This window comes from Bacillus rossius, chromosome 7, assembly GCF_032445375.1.
Source record: "Bacillus rossius redtenbacheri isolate Brsri chromosome 7, Brsri_v3, whole genome shotgun sequence".
In the NCBI taxonomy this organism is placed as follows: Eukaryota; Metazoa; Arthropoda; class Insecta; order Phasmatodea; family Bacillidae; genus Bacillus; species Bacillus rossius.
This window is the reverse complement of record NC_086335.1, coordinates 60,941,454-60,957,516: the sequence shown is the minus strand read 5'-3', so window position 1 is coordinate 60,957,516 and position 16,063 is coordinate 60,941,454. Positions and strand designations below refer to the sequence as shown.

The 16,063-nt window shown below is 40.4% G+C and overlaps 1 protein-coding gene across 2 annotated transcripts in view; it reads right to left on the bottom strand.

Moving 5' to 3' along the window:
• The window catches only part of LOC134534164 (1-phosphatidylinositol 4,5-bisphosphate phosphodiesterase eta-2-like), a 49,027-nt gene that overhangs the window by 13,811 nt on the left and 19,153 nt on the right, over positions 1-16,063 (bottom strand). For both annotated transcript variants that reach the window (XM_063372300.1, XM_063372301.1), the window contains exons 2-8: positions 8,162-8,347; positions 6,255-6,525; positions 4,838-4,967; positions 4,184-4,299; positions 1,805-1,962; positions 655-772; positions 440-525 (exon numbers count right to left, since the gene is read on the bottom strand). In XM_063372300.1, the coding sequence (XP_063228370.1) occupies positions 440-525; positions 655-772; positions 1,805-1,962; positions 4,184-4,299; positions 4,838-4,967; positions 6,255-6,525; positions 8,162-8,347 (1,065 nt within the window). The remainder of the gene's footprint in view (positions 1-439; positions 526-654; positions 773-1,804; positions 1,963-4,183; positions 4,300-4,837; positions 4,968-6,254; positions 6,526-8,161; positions 8,348-16,063) is intronic.

The following is a 16,063-nucleotide window of genomic DNA, read 5'->3' as shown; positions in this document are numbered from 1 at the left end:
TGCCTGTTTTGCTTTTTTCTTTCTTTTATCCAACATACCCTGTTTGGATTAATGGCTCCAAAAACAAAGTTAGTAACTTTATAGTTATTCCAGTCAACTATCACCATTTAATGCTCACTCATGAACAAATTAAAGTTTAAATCACACACATTAATCTATTACTTTCGGAGTTACAGCTCTCACCAACTTCAACTTGATGCACCCTACCATTGGTAGGCTACCAATGCTCATTACGTCATCACTGCAAATGTCAACCAAGTGAGTCATACGTAACAATCACGAGCAAAGTCTGCTCTACTAAGATATATGTACTTCAATTCTGTAGCTTCCATAGTTCATGAGTTTTAAGCAATTTCAAATCCTCAGCCGAAGTGACAATCAGCCCGACATTAAAGACATTCATATTCCTGTCGGAAATTCACATCAAAAGGTCACTCACGTTCAACACATCTGCAGCCCCTCTTCAAGGCATCGATGTAGCCTTCCACGCTGCTCTCCCCGCTGAGCTGTCCCCCGGTCAGGTACCTGCAGGTCAAGTTCTGGTCAAGCCAACAACAGCGATTGCGTCACGGGTAACCACACGCATACGTGCACACACACACATGCATGCGGAAAGAGAGAAGGTGTGAGAAGAGAACAGCTTAACTTTCTTACGTGTTGTGGGAGGAAGCAATGAAGTAGTGCGCCAAAGGCTGCGTCATGTCCTGGTACACGACGCGATGCTCCGAGCTGAAGATCTCAAACTGCTCGGACAGAAGCAAGTTGGTGAAACCTGTTGATAAAAGTTCCACACTCCATCACTGGGGCCAAGATATTCTGTGGTGTTATGAAAAAGACAATTTCATAATTAAAAATAGTGGATTTCACCTTTATCATCATTAAAAATTTTAACACACGTAATAATACGTACCCATCAAGCACAATTACATACAACAATAGCTTTAAAAATTTTGGTAAAACACTCAATATATGTACATAAAACAATACTACTAATGCTGATATTAAAAAATAAAATGCAATAATCAAAAAAATCAGTATGCCATGTTAAAAGCCCAAAATCATTATACTTTTATACATTTCCTTGTGATGTTTCTCTGTAGGCCTTCACCCATGTCCGTATGGTATCAGCTATAAACTGCTTTTATTTACTTTAAAAAAAAAACATTGATATAGAAATTTAATATTCATGGAATGAATTCTATATTTTAATAGTTTAAATGAGGTAATTGAGGTGAATTTTGTTGCATTTTAGTGTTTGGCCGTGTATTGGCTTCATTTCAGTTAGTTCAGTTTTATTCCTATTTGCCTTGTGTTCTTGCCCGTACACATTACTTACAACAACATCCGATCAACTAAACTAACAGATAAAATATAAATTTTATCAAAATTTTCCTTAAACAGGCATGCATTAAATTGTTATTTATTTATTACTCTGTTGGGCTAATTTTTTTGTTTCTGAAGTCATTAAAGATTATATCATGCACAACAACATTCACCGGGAGTGCTTTGAGAGATCAAAGGGAAAAAAAAATGATCTGGGATATGAACTCAGAACCTCTGGAATTAAAGTCCTGTGTCTTATTACTGTGCCACCTCAATCTTTAGAGTGAATCATAATGAAAAACATTAATTCATTGTTAAAACTTATTGAAGCTATTTGACATCATGCAGATTTTGAAACTACAGAGCTGTTGTGAAATACGTACAAAATTTTCCTAATGTTACTGACAGCTCCATAAAAACACAACAGATCTACCAACAAATACGTTCTATGGGAACCGAGGTATACAAGGTGGAAACGTACCCATTGGAGATATACTTCCACTGTCCTTCGTGGGAGACTGCTCAAAGGCTTCGATCAGCGTGAGGCACGCCTCTTTCGAAAACTTGAGACAGCGCTGCTCCTTCACCAGAAACTGATGCAACTCTTCAACTTCCATTTCACCGCTGCTTTTCGCATACCTGGAGAAATAGGTTTACTTGTTACAGTATACTCAACAATTAAATTAGTGTATTTGGTGTAATATAGTAAATCCCTCTTAAGGTTAGTTTTTCTCACGCCAACCTGAGTTTTTTTTTAATTTGCTCGTTATTACTGTTATTTAAGGGCTATTTCAGAAATGTCAACACGATACCTTCCTTTGCTGTTCTATCACTGATATTTATAACAGGTATTCACTATAGTGTAATAAAATGGGTGTAAAAAGTAATGTGACAATAATGACAAACACTTGTGCAACTTTTTATACCCATTATATTACACTTGGAGATTATCCATTAGAAATACTGGTGACAAAACAACAAATGCAAGGAACGCATAGGTGTTTAAATGTCAGAAATAGCCCTTAAATAATAGTAATAAAGAGAAAATTTAGTAATTCAGGATGGCATGCGAGAGCGACCCTAAAGAAAATTTCCTGCATATGTTTAAAGAATTCATCACTTGACCTATAAACACAAACATAAGTAGTAAATGTTGTTGTAAATCAGGGAAACTTTTCCTACAGCATGAAATATTCTTTTTATATATGGCATTACTGGAACAAATGTACCCTTGTTAGCATTAATTAAATCATGTTTAAAGCATTTATAATTATTTAATAAATCAAAATTGTTAGGAACATAAATTATTTATAACTGATAAGAAACAGTGTAACTAATTTTTTTTTTTTTTTGCGGATGAGAATAACTATTTTTTCTGTGTTATTCTGAAAAGCACTGAGCCGGCAATTAAGAAACTCTCAGAACTAAACTGTCACGCTCCTCAGCTGCCGGTTACCAATTTACACCTTTCCGAGTTGTCAGCCAGTCGACTGAAAACACTTTAACGTGTGTGTACACGACATGTTACACAAACTACTCTCTAATCACACAGTTTACTTCGACTTTCCAAAAAGAACAAGCAAACCTGCAGCCTGCTCATAAGATACGGAACTTGCACAGCCGTCTCTTATCACTCGTTGCACAGGACCACGAGACATTAATAGCCACACCTCAATTATTCCCGAGACAGGATCTCCATGCACAAAATGGAGGACAATATAGGGAGGGAGTAGTCTTGAGCACGGGGCAGCTGACTTCTAAACCAGGAGGCCAGAAGATATCTGTCGTTTCCCAAAAGTGTGTGAGAATGTGGCCCCAGAAGCATATTTATAAACACCCAGGTGTCGCGACAGTGCTGGCCGTGAATTCACTGACAAGGTTGAAAATGTTCTTATAGGAATTAAGGGTTTTGTTTTCAGTAGCCTGCTGCAAATAGTGCTGTCGCCATCACTGTGCCGCGACAGCTGGATTACTTGCTGATGATCTTCCCTCATCTCACGGCCGCGCTACTAGTGGATCTTTACGAGTGTAGTTGCCAAATGACGGATGAAACACTGTCCATTGTGAACAGGAATCAATATGAGCTCATGGCCGGCGAAGTCAAGTCACTGGTGTGTGCAATTTGGCCTTAACACTGGTGTGGGTAAAAACCATTAAAAAAGATAACTTACTGGCAACTAGTGCCATTGTTTCATTGCATGTGAAAATCTGGACAGAACTCTCCCAAAGATTGAATTGGAGGTCACCTTGACTAGAAGCTGGCAACCAAAGACTGGTCACTATGGAGCTGGCATGGAGTGGAACTGGCTGCTTCACCTAGACAGCAGACCTGTTAGCTGCGCTGAACAGTGGCAGATACAGGGCTTTATTTTGGGAGGTTGAAAAAAATAAATAAAATAATTTTTGTAGTGGGTTTGGACATTAACATTTTCATTCTGAACTTGGATCACTACGTTTGTGGTTTGTGACTCCAGGTGTTGTAACAGTTCATAACTTCATAAGGGTGGGCGGGGATATACCCCCTTATCCTCCTCTCTGCATTTACCACTGTGGCTGCATAATGGATGAAGGGAGATTGGAGTGGATTAGAGAGGCTGAATGGAAGTACTACTATAGAAATATATGGGGGCACTCCAAAAAGGCACTAATGCTAATTACATGAGGATTTCAGGTTTAATAATATCTTCTGAGAATTTCACACACACAGATCCCATAGTTAATTATATGTAATGAATAATGCTGGTAGTTCATGGAAATAAATATATTCAGTATTGTAAACCAACTCAACAATAAATTGTGGTATCCCTCATCATATCTTGAGAAACAAAGTACTTGATTTACAAAATAAACAATTACTAACCATTGGAAAATTTGCTTGATTTCTGGTCTCGACATCAAATTCATACAAAATTCCACAAATTCCTCCGAGTCCAATACATCCTGACCATTTCTTTGGTTTTTGTTTGTATTTGCTTCCTGTAAGAGAAGACAACCTCTACATTAATTCAAAGTGGGCTTGCATGACTACAGATCAAGGGCATAGCCACCTCAAAACGGAAGTATATAAGTATAACAATAGTTTGTGAGGATTAGTTGTAAATTTTATAACTACAGCTACTTTTTTTCAATCTGGAAGAGGGGCAGCTGCCCCCTCCCCCATTTGCCATCCCTGAATATGCTCTTTTTTCCCCCCAGATTCTTATTTTGAAAACAAAATAAAAATCAATCTCATTCTCAGATATATAAAAGTGCTGCACCTCATATTTTTAAGCCTCATACTTTCATCAAGTTAACAACTCAACCTGGAATTTGTCAGCACTGAGTAAGTCTAAGTACTACTATCTTTGCCACACTATCTTTTTATTATTCTGTACAAAACAGCAGCTGTTAAAATGAGATTTCATTAAAAAAAAAAAAAAAAAGCTTAAGTATCAAACTGGGTTCAAATCAACTATAAGTAAGAAAAAATTTTAACCTTTGAAATTTTTTATAAACTATTAAATAATATGCTTACCTGAAACATCCTCCTCACTAAAGATTTTGGAATTTTTATGTTTAGTTGATTCAGTAGCTTCAAGCATTCTTCAAATGTCAAAATACCATTTTTATCTGTATCTGCATCATCAAACTGCTGTTTCAACCACCTAAAAAAATAATCACTAGCAGTATTTACAAGGTGCGTGTGTGTTACATGAATTAATTTTCTTACATATGATGAGACCTATTTAAGATGCTTCTATTTAAGCAAGCAGGGGCGCAACAAGAGGGGGGGGGGGGGCAAAGGGTATTTTGCCCCCCCCCCTCTGAAACCTTGAAGTGGGGGTAAATGGGGGCAAAGAAAGTGCTGTGTAACCAATTTTTAGATAATAAAACTGCTTAAATAGCAACATTTTCCACCTTGAAATACAAATTTTCCCGGGGGAGGACCCCCGGACCCACCGCTTCAATAGGGGGGGGGGGGGGGATCGATGATTCTTTATAAAAAAAGTATATTGCCCCCCCTTTGGAAATTTAGTTGTTGCGCCCCTGAAAGCAAGTACATATTTAATTGATTTAAAAAACTTATATATCTTATATATCTGTTACAATCTCTTATAAAAATTGTATTATAGGAATAAGTCCACACTCACAATCTGGAATAGGTGTGTGCGTGTGTGTATGATACAAACATAGCACCAAACACCACTGAGGAGGCTGATAAAGAAAATAATGTAAGTTATCTTCATTATCAGTCCATAAAGAAAGCATAATTAGAATCATTATGTGACAAATGATGATTTTCAGTTGTGCCCAATTACAGGTGAACTGAACTGGATAAGGGCAACTACATACTCTATGAAGGACTGACCTGTCAGACACTGTGAGCACAGAGGGAGGAAAGAGAGAAAGAGAAAGTGAGTGTGAGTGAAACTGTGAAAGAGAGTGGGTGAGTGAGAGTAGGTGAGATTTTGTGTGGGTGTGATAGGGTGTGAGTGAGAATGAGATTGAGCACGAGTGCATGAGAGTGGGCATTATTGAGAATTGGTGCAAGATTGGGTGAGGAGGGTGTGAATGATAATGGGCATGTGTAAGAATGGACATGAGTGAGAGAATTGGTGTGTGTGGGCATGAGTGAGTGGATGTGAGATTGGAGGTGTGTAAGAATGGGCGCGAATGAAAATAGGCGTGGGTGGACGTGATCAAGAATGGGAATGAGTGGTGGTGAGAATGGACACGAGCGAGAGTTAGTGAGAGCAAGTGTATCGGTGAGAGCCTTCGAAACCATCCCAGGATATACATGGAATTATTTCTGGAAACCACTGAAGACTCAAACAAAGTATGGAATGGGTTTCCAGAATGAGAGAGTCCGAGTCCAAGGTTTTGCCGTGTTGGGCCACCTCGCTCAACGTGGATGCCGATGCATCCTGAAGAGCCACGTGGCAGCGACGCACCTCTCAAACCTCTGCTCCTGGTGCAGACTCCTGAGCACCGTGATGAGGTGGTTGATGCCCCGCACCCAGTGGTCGGCCACGGTGGGGTCGGGGGCCACCAGGTCCACGCTGTGCTTGGAGCGGCCGTGCACGATGGAGAAGCACGACGCCTCGTCCACGGCCGGCTTGCTGTCCGGGTGCTTTGTCAGCTTCTTCTCCACCTGGCGGGCTATCTTGTTGAAGGTGTCCGTCTTCCAGCCCTTCCGCACGTCCAGGATGTCCTCCACCTCGACTGGACACGACAACCAGCTCTTTGGTTTTCAAGAGCACACAACCTGACAATATCTTACACTCAGGTCTGGAGGCCTCGGGGCAACAGAGGAGCGGAGGCCCCCTGGCCCCAAATTATTTTACAAATAAAATGAACAATTTTTTTTCAGTCGATTTTTCCAATACATAATTTATTGTGAAATCAAGTAGATTCTCTTAGGATTTTTAAAAAAAACATACATAAATATAATCGGAGACAAGAATTATATGAAATTAAATTTTAGTGTTAATGAATATTTCTGTTAATATTTAACAATAATATAATCATGTATGTACAAAGTACTGTAGGTAAAGGTAAAACAGCGAAAAAAGAATATCAAATGATTTGTGGAGGCTCCGGGGTTTTTGCCCCGGTTGCCCTCCCCTAAATCCGGCCCTGCTTACACTGTATTCCTCCGTTCACAACCCGAAAGATGAGGAACACCGGCTAACTATTGCAATTGGCATCTCTCATATTAGTCCATTGATAGTTACATTTGGGGTTGCGTTTGTCAGAGGACGCAATTTTATTTTTTAGATATGAAAAGGGAAAAGGGGGGGGGGGGGGGTTAGTGTAAAGTTAAATACAAGTTTGTGGGGTTGCAACCCTTGTCCCACGGCCGCCATCTTGGAAAAAGATGTTCAAATGGTTTTTACGGTTTATCTGCCAAACTATAGGTCTCACAAAAAAAATTATTTAACATTTGTTGTTGCAAATAAAATTATCTACAACTTATGTCCAGTAATAAATTCTATATAAAAAAAATTAGAGCTGCTTGCGGAAGTATCACAATCGGATTTGCTGCCCTGGACAATATTCCTTGTTGCGTATTCAGTTTATATCAGAGTTTTATAACGAATATCTTCAAAATAAAATAATTTTTTTTTGGTAATTTAACGGTTTCAAACAACAAACAACTCCAACTGCTTATTCATTTTAATTTTGAAATACACAGAACACATATTCCTGGGAACAATGTTCTTCAAAGTATTATACATATTTTCAAAACCAAATATATTTTGGTAATTATAGTGCTTTGCATTAAAAAAAAACATCCAATTATTTTCTTTATTTTAATATTTATGTTAATATACAACTGGATATGCAATAAGGAATAATTACAAAGCATAATTAAATTTGTGCTGTTCGAATGCAGCTTCAATCTGTGTTGTGCTCAAGTGAGCGACTTAAAAAAATATAATAATTTTACTGTCTTTATTACCCCCCTACCCCCTCTACAAGAATAATTCCTACGTAAGCCACTCAAAAGAGTAAAATCAGCAGGTCCCACTGAGGGCCATATAATGCCGGAAACACTAGGATAAAATATGATACCATTAAAGTTAAAAGACTAACCAAACAGTTTTTGTGTTGAAAATACTTTTATTCTTCACATAAAGTGTATGAACTTCTTGTTTGTTGCAGTGTAGTAATAAAAAAAATGTAAAACTAATTAGGTATCACATAAATAATTCTTCTAATTTCTATACAGTACAAGAGAGAAGAATAAAATTGTTATTCATTCTGCCTAACTAAAATACACAAATTATTATTAGTTCACGTATTTAATGTAATCATATAACAGTTTTCAAACACATGGTAACACATACGTACGTACTTTCAGGATTTGGGGAACGACATGGTGATTTACGAGTTGGTTCGTAACATATAGTCCCTTTCTTTTCATCCAGGTAATATTTCCGACGGAACCACTTATCCAGAGAACGTATTTTCCATAACTCAGTTCCCTGTCTCAGAGTTTCTAGGACTTCTTCAACTGTTTTGCTTCTGTTGTCAAGGGCTTCTGCAACACAAAATCAAAAAAATCATTTAAAAAACCAACTAAAACAAGTCAAATTATGCATTAATGATCTTGTTTAAAGTTTAATACTATTCCAATTTATATTACATGCTCGCATAAAGGACATGTGAGATACGTATTCTTGCGTGACATGGCATAAAAACGTCAGTTATTACATATAAAACTTCAATTTCTTTGCTTATTCATACAGAAGTATGATTTATGAATAAAAACTAATACAAAACTAGCATTCCTTTCATCTTTGCACCCATCAAAGCCGTGTCTCAAATGCCCGACACGACAGTGATATTTCGGGCTCTCGCTTTTATGGCCCAGAAAGCATGATGGGATTCTGAGTAATTTTAGTTTTACCAGTGCGCAGGTTTGTGAGCATTGTTAGCTCACGTGATATTGGCGCGGCATGTTTGATGGAAGTCTGAGTGAACCTAGCCTCACCCGAATGCAAGGTTGTCAGGAAATTTGGCTTACATGCATTTCGGCACGGCGGGCTTGATGGGAGACTTGAACCTGGCTTCAGCCAGAAAGCAAAGGCCTGACGAGATTTCGCTTACAATTTCTTGGTGCATCTGGCTTAATGGTTTTTCTTTGTAAAAACATTTCTTTAATTTTTTACACGCAATATACTGTTTCACATCCTAACATAAAAAAACATAATATCGACGGAGATTGTTTCAAAGAAAGAACAGCGAACAGATCAGTTGTCATTGAGAGCACTCATGTAAACTGTATACTCTCTCGTGCTTTCTGACACACACCACGTTTCTTTGAACAGGTTGAGGTTACTGCAGGTTAACAAATACATGAATACGTGAAATCAACCAATTAAGTAATACTACATTTTTATTTAAATTTTAATTAAACTTCAAACTAACTCCACAATAATATTTTTAGTTTCAACTGATCACGCACACTTTTTTTTTTGTTTTGTTTTCATGCACTGTAAATGAGAACGCAGCTAAGTTTGAATGTTCACTTAACTTGTGAATGGTGTGGGAGTTCAATAATATTGATTTATCCTCTAAGGCAAAAGTAAAAAAATGCTAACAAATCAATTTCTCGGCACACTGTAGTTTGAAAAGCGCCGGTCGCAAACGGACAGCGCTCATCATTATTTGGTATCGGTATTCTGGGCTTGCTACCACACCGTCCGTTATTTTCTGTTAACCTTTAATGAAACGGGAACAGGAAACGGCAAATATCACGAGTGCTGTTGTTCTTCCATGCAGGTTGGGGCAGAAAGTTCAAGTTGACCAAAGAATTTATTCTGGCCAGGAGGAGGGGGGGGGATCGAACCATCGCCCGCAACAACTGTGACGTCAGAGGCTCACGTGGACCAATCAGGGACATCGCAATTGTGGAACGTGCCTTTTACACAGGCCAATGTCATTGATACGTGCAGGAGTAATTTCCCGCCAACATGGTGATTAGAGAGGCAGGAAGTTGTGTCGAGCCAGCTTCGCCGGCGCTTCTGAATGCAGTCGTCCTTGGGACCCCAACAATGGCGGCGTCGGCGTGGCTGACAGGTATCGCGCACCACGGCACTACAGCCGGGTTTACGTCCGCACAGCACAGACGCGCTGCAGTTGAATGTACACACACAGGCGGCAGCAGCTACATTGGAAAACAGCACACGCACAGAAAGTCATCCATTTCTGTGCGCGACCCAGGGCCGGCGCGTCCATATAGGCGAACCAGGCAACCGCCTAGGGCGCCAAGTAGCTGGGGCGGCGCAGCACGACACATAACAGCTCATATAATATGTTTAACGATTATTGAAACTGGATGAAAATTGATTTTTGTAACAGTTTGGAATGTTTATATTGATATATAATAAGTAATTATTTAGTCCACGGTGACCTGTTTATGATTGTTGACAAAATATTAGGCTTACGTGATGTATTTTGAGGCAAGGACAATTTTTTTGGGGTGTCCGGCGGGGGGGGGGGGGGGGGGGGGGGAACTAAGGTTTTTCGCCTAGGGCGCAAATTTACCTTGCACCGGCCCTGGCGCGACCCATCAACAAAATACGTCATAGATGAACAGTACGTCAACGGCAAAGTGATGCTAGTGTTTTTTTTTATATGCGCATTTCAAAAGAAAACAAGCGGAACTAATTTAAACGTGATATTTATTTGCGAGGCAGACTCTTGTGGGCAGGGGCGCAAATTTGTAGGATTCACAAGGTACCCCCGAAAATTCGAAGGGGAAAAAAAGGAAGGCGAGAGTTTTGCACGCGGGTTTTAACCAATAAAAGTCATCTCTGGATAGGGTGCTTGTATTTACTGCCCATATTTTGGCCTATTATGCACGAAATACGCAAAAAGCTTAAATAAATACAGAAAGTTTTCCACGAAAAACAGTTTTACAGTCACGATTTAGCAAGCGGAAGCGGACCTTCCACAGAGAGGGGTGTCTTCATTCCGGGGGATGGGAGGGGCTGATACCTCTACCCCGGTTAATAGATCCTAGTCGTTACAAAACTAAATGGTGAAATCAAATGCTTGAATTTAGGTAATAAACTGCTTCATATAATAATATTTGACAAAATGCAAACTTTTGAAAATAAAAATTAATATTAAAAACGTTGAAATTTGACCCCGCTGTGTTGTGTGCGAATGTAGCTTCGAATTATGTGCTGAGCGTGTGCGAACGTGCTATTTCCATGCTGTTTGCGTGCTGTCGCGAATGTAGCCTAGGCCTAGTGGTCGATCCACAACAGCGTGATGGACGCGGATATTTTTATAACCAATCAGCTTCAACACCAACCCTGACGTCAGCACGACAGAAATGGCGGGCGTGAGAAGACTTTCCGATTAGATTAGACTTCCCCCCCCCCCCCCCTAATTACCACCACGTCGTGGACGCAGAGTTACAGAAGTAATGCTGGGATCACAACGGACAGCCGCCTTCACAAAGTCCCGGCCAAGGTCCTTAGGGGTGGACTGCATAAAAGAGCTGCGTGGTCACGCAAACAAGCCTTTCTGTGCCGGCGCCAACGGACAGCCGGGTGTTATTTCCAGACACGCGACCTCGGCGGTAAGTTGCCCGGCAGGGACGTCTAACAGCTGGAGTCGCAACGCCACGACAGCCAATGAAAGACAAGGTCGCCGTGACGTCACCCCCCGACAAAATACGCGCCCCGACGGTCCGACGGGAAAGACACATAAGAGTGTTATTACATTAACCCCACTATTATTGATCGACTTCATCACCAACAAAATCAAAAAGGAGTCCTAATTATTTGCTGCAATTTTTTTTAAACAATTAAGTTGGTGAAAGATGCAAGGGGCTCAAGAAAATTCTGATACTAATCACTCAACAGAATTACGTCACAACTACACGACAGGAAATGCAGCTCGGGAACGACGGCGCTACTCTCAAGCTAATTATGGCAGTCACCGATGCGGACGAAGACGAGGACGAACACAGCCATGGTGGAAGGAACAGCCCCGTGCACGCCAGACCACGCGGCGAGACGGGAGGACAGTTGGGACACGTGCTCAAGCTACGACGAGCCAGAGACCAGTAGCGGATCCAGAAGGGGGGCTAAGGGGCTCAAGCCCCCTCCAAAAGCATCTGGGTCCACTATTGTTTTAGTGTTCGCCTTGATAAAGCCTAGCCTCAGCTGGGTCAAGCCCCTCCCAAACCAAAATCCTGGATCCGCCACTGCCAGAGACGGGAGGACAGCTGGACACGTGCTCAAGCTACGAGCCTCGCTCTGACGAGCCTTGCTCTGGTGGGCTGGGCGTGTTTTCAAACACTTCGAGGGCGCCGTCTGCCCGGGCACACACTCACGTTGCGCAGAGCTTCAGGAAAAACAACGGGACCTCAAAACCACTCGAGATATCCGACTGAGGGGGTCTGCTCACGAAAAGCACTCAAGAGTTCGCCGAGGGCCGAAAAAAAGTGCTTTCGATTTCGGATTTACGTTTCTGAACTGTGTTTTTAGAAGAGTGAAAATAGCTAAAAAGGCTGGCTTTCGAAGTAATTTCTAGGCGTAAAACAACCGGCACGGATTCTTGAAAGCAAAGGGTTTTCATTATACCTTATCTTCATTTCTCCGCCATATAGTGTTACGGTCACCGCTCAAATTTCACAGTTATCCTGTGACGACAAGAAGACTGCGAGTCAGTTCACGAGCTATACAGTGCTAATCAACCCGCCTCACGAATACATACGGCACCTTTAAATATAAAATCAAGGTATAAAGAATAACAACATATTTGGACGTTAGTCGGGGAAGGGGTGGGCTAGGAGGGTGAGGGGACCAATAATACAATTTGTAAACATTAGTGGACCTCACGTCTCCCGCTAATACGCTAATCGATGCGCACAACTTTTGCTCACGAAGCGTTCGCGTGCAACACGCAAACGTTAGTAACGTCGCTCACCCGACCACGAAGCTGTCTCGTGTGACGTTAGCCGGAATCACCCTTCACATAAAAAAAAAAAATGGTTGTCTGTAAAGTCGGTTTACGGACGATAGTTTAACGCGACGTCATAACAAATCATTTTTACTGCATTATCACTATTTTGTATTGATACGAAAAAAAAAACCCACAAATGATGACAGCACAAAAATAATGAACACAAAAAAATTCAGCACAACAGTTAAAACGGGACAAAAACACGACAAAGCGAAAAGACAAAACAGTTTTGGAAAACTATTGTGTTTGTTTTGTTTTGTCTTTTCGCTTTGTCGTGTTTTTGTCCCGTTTCAACTGCTGTGCTGAATTTTTTTGTGTTCATTATTTTTGTGCTGTCATCATTTGTGTTTTTTTTTTCCCCGTTCTCTTCTGTTTTGGAAAACTATTGTGTTTGTATCGTCCTTTCGTTTTGTCGTGTTTTTATCTCGGTTCAACTGTTTTGCTGAATTTTTTTTGTTCAATATTTTTGTGCTGTCATCATTTGTGGGTTTTTTTTCGTTCTCTTAGTCCATTTTTATTTGTTTGTTGACCATATTCCTGTTATGGAATATTATGTGGTGTTTATATCCTGTTTTTTTGTAGTTTTCATCTACAGACATTCATGTGCTTAGCAATGGCGTATGTCCAAAAGCTTACATCACGTCATGCACTCCCATTGCACAAATCTTTCAAAGATAATGACTTTCGAATATTTAACGACTTTTGGGTTTGTTAGGTCGCTCATAAAATACCCAACGGTTCGCAAGATTTTCGAATAAAATAAGAGCGTTTGAGAGAGCATCGAGTTGCGACTCTTGTTCCTTGCTTCGAGGCTGTGGCACCCCTGCGGCCGTGGTCGTGGCTGGCTGCAGCTCCATTCTGGCGGAGAAGCGGCGCGTAAACCTAATGCCCCCCCCCCCCCCCGGGCATGGGACCAGTGAAGTATCGACGCGACTTTGAGGCCCGACGGCGCCGCGAGTCTGGCGCCAGAACCACTCTTAACCCTAACCCCAACTAGGGAGGGGGAGGGCGGAAAATAGGGGCGCAGAAGCCTAATCCCACCAACAATATTTGATAATTTCCCAAACCGACGTCTTGCAACCAATACACGAGCGATTGCTTTATTATTCAAGAGTTTAACTGGTTGGTATGCGTTTCAACATTATCTGCACATTTGTAGGTACGTACGCATTTTCTTTATTCCTGAAAATTTATTGTTCACTTCTTTATTGCCTAAGGGAGAATCTGGATTTTTACCATTCCGCCAAATGGCTAAATCAACAATTTTATAAATGCGGAAAATTGTTACCAACATACTGATTACGTATGTTCGGTAATTCTTGTGCGAAAAATATTTCGTGAGTGGCAGCAGTGCCAAAACAAGCAATGCTGGACTCGCAATAGCGCGTTATACATACGTAACAATAAAAAAAGTGAGAGTCTTTCAGTACTTACCAGAGACGTGTAACATCTTGCCTAGGTAACGAGCAAATTCATGCGTTCTCTTGTAAATACACTCGAAATTCTGACACAAAAGTTAACGTACAATTCTTTAAAATAATGCCAAGCGTGATAAATATACGAAAATTGTGTTTTCAATTACTTTTCTTGACGCGAATCACACACGTAGTTTCCGCACCAGCCGCTAGAAATCGCTGCCGAAGCAGCTATGTTACCAATCGAATCATTTGATTTGCAGTGCGAAATTGTGAACTATATATAATGAAACAGCTCCGATAAAAGCGAGGAAAAAAAAAAACCTTTTGAAAAAAGACTAAGCCCCAGATTAGTACCTGATTTTCAACAAGGAATTTTATTTAAATACTACCCATCTTGTTAAAATTTATTAACCAATTAATACTATAACTTTTCCTTTGATGTTCTGAACTTTGGCTCGCGCCATCCGGTACAGATGGCAGTACCGTAGTTACACATTTCCGTTCCATGCGACTTCCGACTTCACGAAATTACTCCCACCAAATGCCGTATACCAAGAGCAAAGTTGATTTTATATATATATATATATATATATATAAAATTTATTGCGGTTACATACGCACCAAATATGCGACACCCATCAATGCTTGCAGGTATTTTTTGACGTGACGTCTAATAAATCGATGAACACCGGCTGCACGCACGAAAAAGTGTCCCGTTACGCACATTTTCCCGTTACGCGGTGTCCCGTTACGCTCATTGTACGCTTGCGCCGCATCGATCTCTCTTGCACTCGATTGGAACAACCATCGATTTGACTTTTTCAAGGCACATTAAACTTGAAACACTCCCATTCGTTTCCTACTTTTCCTATCATCGTCCTATCCTTAACAGGATAACACAGATTGGAAGAAGTTAAATAGTAATCATGTATAAAAGTTATAGTTAAAATAATCTGTTCGTTAAAGTAATAAACATATTTGAATTAATGAGTGCAAATAAAAGTAAATTTATCAATTAAATTTTAGATTTCATTTCACTCCTTCTTTGTATCCATACAAAATAGTGATAATTCAATATAAATTATTCAATTTTATTCATAACAGTATGCAATCATTTCATCAATGTTTTGTTATGACGTTGTCACGTTTAACTATCGTCCGTAAACCAACTTTACAGACAACCAATTTTTTAAATAGAAACTAGCTGCAGTACCCGGCTTTGCCCGGGCTGAACACCGGGTGATATATTGTCCGCGAGTTACAGCAAAATGGATAGCGATATGTCCAGTGTGGTGGACATTAAGAAATGACACATAAATACTGTTTGTGTATCTGTGACCTATGGTTTTCTGTTTACCCATGGCGATCGGTTGAAAGGTTTAGAAGCCATCTAGCGGCGAGTTACAAAAAAAAAATTGTTAGCATAAAAACCTTCTCCATGATAAAAACACTTCGATGTGCCAACTTTTATGGCGATCGGTCCACGGTGTAAGAGTTTATCGACGACATACATGCCAACATCCAATTTATATATATTCTTATATTTCGAAATTTTGGGGCTTTCACTTTTGTGGAAAGTGGATGTTCAGGACCTCGAATGGTTTGGAACACTCCATCTCGAAAGAATAGATATTTGAAATTCCTGAAATTGTCGAAATTTTGGGGGCTTTGTTCCCAGAGGGGGGGCGTGGGTTCGAGGACCCTGAATGGCTCGAAAACACTTAAAATCGAAAGAGATAGATTTTTCAAATTTTTTAAACTTTCGAAATTTTGGGGCTTTAACCAACTGGGGGGGGGGGGGGGGGGGGGTGGGGGGGGGGTTTGACGTTGAGGACCCCGAATGGCTCGGAAAC